The sequence below is a fragment of the Acipenser ruthenus genome, chromosome 28 (assembly GCF_902713425.1).
Source record: "Acipenser ruthenus chromosome 28, fAciRut3.2 maternal haplotype, whole genome shotgun sequence".
In the NCBI taxonomy this organism is placed as follows: Eukaryota; Metazoa; Chordata; class Actinopteri; order Acipenseriformes; family Acipenseridae; genus Acipenser; species Acipenser ruthenus.
Window position 1 is genome coordinate 22,374,388 of NC_081216.1, and position 6,345 is coordinate 22,380,732.

The 6,345-nt window shown below is 38.8% G+C and overlaps 1 protein-coding gene across 4 annotated transcripts in view; it reads left to right on the plus strand.

The window, feature by feature from the left end:
- The window catches only part of LOC117434544 (leucine zipper protein 2-like), a 76,391-nt gene that overhangs the window by 43,056 nt on the left and 26,990 nt on the right, over positions 1–6,345 (plus strand). For all 4 annotated transcript variants that reach the window (XM_034057102.3, XM_034057101.3, XM_059003167.1 and 1 more), the window contains 3 exons: positions 1,248–1,365; positions 3,253–3,323; positions 4,548–4,629. In XM_034057102.3, coding sequence (XP_033912993.3) covers positions 1,248–1,365; positions 3,253–3,323; positions 4,548–4,629 — 271 coding nt within the window. The remainder of the gene's footprint in view (positions 1–1,247; positions 1,366–3,252; positions 3,324–4,547; positions 4,630–6,345) is intronic.

Sequence of the window (6,345 nt, forward strand, 5' to 3'; positions counted from 1 at the left end):
GTGCCAAGCAGCCAGCTGCAATCTCATCTTGTCCATGGCATTGCTAGGATTTTGGCTGATGCCTTACTTTAGGGATCTGTTATAAATGGTTATATACAATCTATGAACGTGTTATTGATTATGCAATTCACAGTTTTAGACTGCAGCTTGAATTAATTACAATGCACTTTAGAAATCAACAGTTTTTCAAAGACGTAGTTTTTTTTTTTCAGAGAAATCATTGTGGGTTTGGAGAATGCAAACTTGCACTAGGAAGACTGCAGTCTGTCATCCACTCCAGCAAGCTTCACATATCCTCACGCTTCTATTCACAGGATTCATTACAAAGCACTGCTTCCTCCAGCGCAATCTTAACAATGCACATGCAAGTAACTTTGACTTTGGACAGTGGCAGCCGAAGGTCTTGAATGCCAGGCTCACATACTGAGAGCAATCAAGCCTCCAGACATAGAACACCTGACAGGATTTGTGAGGCGCATTTTAGAGCAATTACTGGAGTTGTATTGGGGAGGGGGGCATGTACCCAACAACCCAGTCTTTGCCATGTTTGATGCAAATATAAACAGCCTGAGTTTTTAAATTAATGGCGCCGTAATCACTTTTTTGGGGGGGGGGGAGTTTAAAATCGAACGGGATGTTTCTGTGATTGTTTGATGTGGCATCAAGACTCCCTTGACACTCCTCAGTAGAAATGATTGTCTGAAATGGTACCTTCTTTTTGAAGCTTATAAGAGTTTAAAAATAATGTCGCCTCCAGTTTAGCAGGGAAACATTTCATGGTGTATCTCAGCTCCTGCGCCACCCATTCTACGTTCACTGTGGTTTTTACACTTCCTTTCAGTTTCTGTAACGTGACAGTCTAGGATGTGAACTAGAGGTGCATCAGAGTCCCTCATCTCAGTTCCAGGAGTCTCAATAGAAGGTGCCAAGCTACCGTCTTCTGAGTTTTACAATCGTTGTGTTTCCATAACCACCAATCATGATTGAAAAATACCTGCAGTTTGTAAAAACGTGGGAATCATTAGACAGAAAATAGAATGAAGATATCAGTTTGCTCTGTATCGCTCAGCCCCTGGGCCATAATTACCATTCCTATACCCCAGCACGTTTTAATACCACACAGGCGATCTCTCTCCTGCTGGTAATTCTCCTTGCAGAGATGAATGCTGTGCATCAAATCCATGGATTCTGGAAAGCGGGGACATCCATGGATTAATGTGTGCATTCTCTTATCGTTTCTGTGTTAGACAGGGCTATGAGGGTCTGGAAAAGAAGCTGAAAGAAGTGTTCATGGAAAGAAGTGGAATCCTGCGACAGCTTTCGAAAACATCAAAGGAGCTGGATGGGATTAAAGGGAACCTGCAGGTTATATCTTTAGTCTTTTTATTATACTGTGTTAATGAAAGATTGTTATCATACTGACAAGCGTTATATTGATGGGATATTGTGTTTGCGCTCTTTGAGCTGCAGACTGAGTGCAGCTCTGAACTCAGCTACTGGGTTGTGTGCACATTTGAACATGATGACTAGTCACTTGCTGCTTGATGGTTGCACAAACAAAACTGTACTTTGTGTTGAATGAGTCACTGGGCCAGCCTTTAATGAACTCAAGTATTTTGCAAGAGCTAAAATGCCTGTTAATTTTTACAAAACTAAGCAATGAATTTTAAGTTCTCATCGGCACTCTCAATGTGTTTCGTTTCTAATTTTCTAACCTTAACATGATTTATTTCTCCTTTGCAAAAAATAGGAGTGTACTTAAGAATAGAGGAAACGCTTTGAAAGTATAGCCCGATATAGCCAGCTAGAATCAAAGCAATTACATGTATAATCTTAAACCATATGTACCTCTCTTGTTTCAGTATTCTGAGAATGAATCTTTAAGACTTAATTGCTTCATCTGGAGAAACTATCCAGTGCCCTTTTGCGAACTAAATTTGATATATTACTCCTCTGCTCTCTGCTGATTGATTGTTGATTAATTGGATATGTTTACTATTCCATAAGGTGAACTAAAAGTCCAAACACACACACACACACACACACACACACACACACACTTACACTTGAATTATTCAGCATTTTTGGCAAAACGCAACTCAGCACAGGCTCTACCTAAGGAAAATATTTTACAGGGTACGGATCATCAGTTCTAACAATACTGAAATCTATAGAATAACGTTATTTATTTATTTATTTTAAAGTAGCTATACCTGTAGTCAGCAAATTTTCCAAACAGGTCTTAAAGGGTACATGCATGGACCTCTCAGAACTACATTTCCTATCATCCTCCTGATCACTGGTAAATCCATCTCAGTTACATATGTGAGCAGGAGGATGATGGGAAATGTATTTCTGAGAGGTCCATGCGGGTACAGGTCGAAATGTAAAAAAAAAAAAATTAAAACAATACACACACCTTACATAAATAGTTGAGGCAACACATGGGAACATGTAACACAATAAAATGAAAAGGTCCTTATCTACCCTTTAAATTTGACAGCTCTTTAAAACCCAGTACTCCGCATGTATCAATATCAAATAACTGTGCTGGTCAGCAGGTAGACTGGCATATTTTCTCCGACAGCATTTTCTATTTCCTGTAATCAACGGCTTAGTTCTTGGGCCACTTTCGATTGTCTTTGATTTCACCTGCAATGTTCTTACGAAATCCAATTCATCGCCTCCTATGGGTGTCCTCTGGGTTCTGGATAATTGCTCTGAATTTGTAATAATGTGAATTATGCTTGCTCTTGGATTTAATCACTTTTACAGTCTCTGGCTCCCATAATGCCTCTGGGTGCTGGACTGGTAGTGTCCGAGAGCAACCAGTAGCACCATGTCAGTTTCTCTTATTATAATCAATTAATCACTTGATTATGTGACACATGGTAATGCTTGAACGCCCCCCCCCCCCCCCCCCCCCCAACACCTTATACTTGGATATTCCTTATTGGGGTGTCTTAGTACTGGCACTGTGTTGCAGGACAGCACTCACTTCCACACAAAGACACAGGCAGCACTGGATAAAGCCATGTTCTTAGTCCAAGGTGACAAGGCGTGAAAACCGGTCTGATAGAATTCAAATGACACAGCATTCTTGGACTGCATTCATCTGTACTATTTCTGTTTCATTGTGTTGACCTAAGTTCCTTTCATGCAATCTGTCAGTGTTTTGAATGTTTGTTCAAACGATAAACGCACTTTGCCAAGTGGGTAATGGACACCATGTTTTTGTTTTGTTTATCACAGTCACTGAAAAATGATGAAGCGGTGGCAAAGAAAGATGTACAGCGAATTCTGGCTTTGAGCCAGAAGCAAAGGTAAAAAACATTTTAAATGTAAAAAAATAAATAAACACATAAATAAATAATGTATAACCTGCCTTCCATTCATTCAGTTGCTCCATGTTATCATCTCCTTGTCTGTCATCATCAAATAACTTTTTTTATCTTTCCTTTGCTTGTGAAAGGGATTCATTCCAGCTCCCTTCCTGATATCCTGTCTGCACTGTACGATGCATCATGGGAATATAATACAATACAATTCATGAATAAATATATTATTATTTACAGTGTGTTTCACTATTTTTCTTTATGGTTAATTTGCCAGTTGTGTGCCAGCCATGTGATGATAGTACTCTGTCCAGAAAGCACTTGGCTATGTCCTGCAACAGGCCTCTGGAGGACAGCCTCTGGGCTCAGGCTGACAGTTCTATTGGGTTCTATTGGGTTCGCCATTATGTGTCTTAGAATACTTGGGTAGATGTAAAGAGTTTAAAAGCTGTCTGTGCAGTATCCTGTTTTCTTGTGCCCTGTATCTGGTGTAAAGAACACCCACGTTGTTCGGTTTTTTACCATAAAAACAAACAACCCAATTAAAACTAGTATCATTATTATAATAGATGTTTTACTCCCCAGTGACGATTATAGTTCAGTTGGATCAAATATTCTTCCGGGAAATTAAGCAAAACGGTGGTTCTGGCAGGGAACTCACTTTAACCTTAGCTCAAATCGCATAAACTTATCTGTGTATTTATAACATCCACCACAGCTGGAAGATCAGATGCTTATCCGATCAGCAGCTCAATATAGATAGACATCAGTGAAGGCTCATCGCTTCCCAGTCTGGGGACTCCCACTTATAGCCGTGCATTTATATAGTAGTTACTTAATAAATACATGTGTACTTTTAGTTGTGCACTGGGCTGATGGTACAGGCAGAGAATCCCATGTCAGCTAAAAACTTTACAAAAGGTGAATGATTTATTATGGATTTATTGCCCTGAAAATTGAAAATTGAAAATGAAGAACCCTAAAGAATACAACTTTAAAAAAAAAAAGTTCTTTGGATTCATGATGTGAGCTGTGCTGATGCTAAACTGCATTGATTCCCATGTTGTATTGTGTGGAAGTATCTTGAGAAATTAATAACAGATCCTTGATAACACTGCTTATGGGCCAAAAGCCTTGAATATAAATGAAACAGTGGGTGTTGTGCAGAGTATTGACATTGCTGTTTAACTGCCTTTCTTCTGTTCCAATCAGGGAGGAGATGAAGTCCCTCCAGGAAGCCTTGCAGAAGCAGCTTAATGAAGCTGCAGAGAAGGCCGAGAAGCAGCAGGCTACTGTAAGTGTCCTCAAACCCTCTGTGCATATTTCCAATGCTCTCAGATTGCTTCTCTATTTTAAGACTTTTGATGGGTTCTGCATACAGCTGTCCTGTCTAGCAAACTGTGTATGTGCTGTGGCTTATGGAATGGAGACAGTGTACAACTCTGTCAATATAATGCCTTGACAGGACATGAACTATAATACATGTTTGTTGTTGCATCATATCATACTTAGACATGCGCGCGCACACACACACACACACACACACACACACACACACATACATGCATAAAGTATTTGGTAAAAAGTGTCTCTAATTACTGTGCAGTTGCATAGTGGTTACTTAGTAAATACATGTGTACTTACGCATAGCTATTATGTATAGTTAAAGTGTACTTAATGTTTACATTTTTTGCATGATATAACCTTAGTCCTAACTCTAACCCTAACCCTATCCATAACCCTAACCTTAACTCTAAACCTAACCCTAACTATAAACCTAACCCTAACCCTTTTCTGATACAATTGCTTACTTACATATATCGTACAAAAAAATGTACATGTTAAGTACATTCTAACTATGCATAATAACATTTTAATAATGTGTAAGTACGCATGCATTTAATAAGTAACTACTATGTAAATACACAGTGATTAGAGACATTTAATGTAAAGTATTACCCAAGATTCGCTAGTGTTTTAGTCCCTGTTAAATTTTTCTAATCAGCTGTACAGTTCTTGGGGGAGTTTTAAAGCTACACCTGGATTTTGAAATGCCATGCTGGGATGTGCTAAAGTACTAACTTGTATTTTGTACAGTGGGCTCACAGCAGTATTGTTAGGTCAGTTGCAAACCAGACCCTCAGTTCCCACGTGCAAGTTTCTCAGCACACTCCCTGAGAAACTTGTGGGTGAAGGATGAGCGATATACTGATCTTAGTTAATGGACCTCAGTAGGCAGATTGGGAAATTCCAAAAACAAACAAACAAACAAATAAAAAAACTACTAGTCTTTAATTATCCACAGTTCATTCACAAGAATTATGAGGAATGATTAATAAATAGCACAGACACATTATGGAGCTATGTTGTGCAACAGAATTGAACAATCCATGACTTCAAGCCTTTGATCATCATAAATACCAAAGGGCATTGCATGAAACATTGGTCTACTCGACATATTTTCCTTTTAGTATTAACATGTCAAGTTACTAGAGCAGTGTGCTGATAAAAAAACATATCAACATTTTGTAGGGGGCTGATATTGGCTAACTAGTCAGAAAGAATGGCAAATGTCAAATCCAAGACAACGATTACTAATAACTAGCTTTATGAAGTTATTAGTACCGGTACTGTTGTCTTATATGGATGTACTATTAGTAGCAAGTCTCTTTATAGATTTAGGTAATGTTAAGAATGTATTGTTATTATTTTCCAAAGACTGATAAGGCAGCCGAAGCAACGTTTAGAGAACACAGAGTTAGTAGTTTAAAATATGATTTCTTCCACTTCATTATTACGTTGCTAAAGAAACCAATCTTGTTCACAAGATAAATGCTGCAGTGATTCAGTTGCGATGCTGCAGCCAGCTGTGCAATGTTCTGACTCATCCCAGGAGAATTGGCTGCTGCAGTTGGACTTATTGAAAACAGCAATTCAAACAGCCAGTGATAGCATAAAGACTGGGTGCCAGCCGCTGTTGTTTCTGAACCAATGTGGTTTATTATTATTA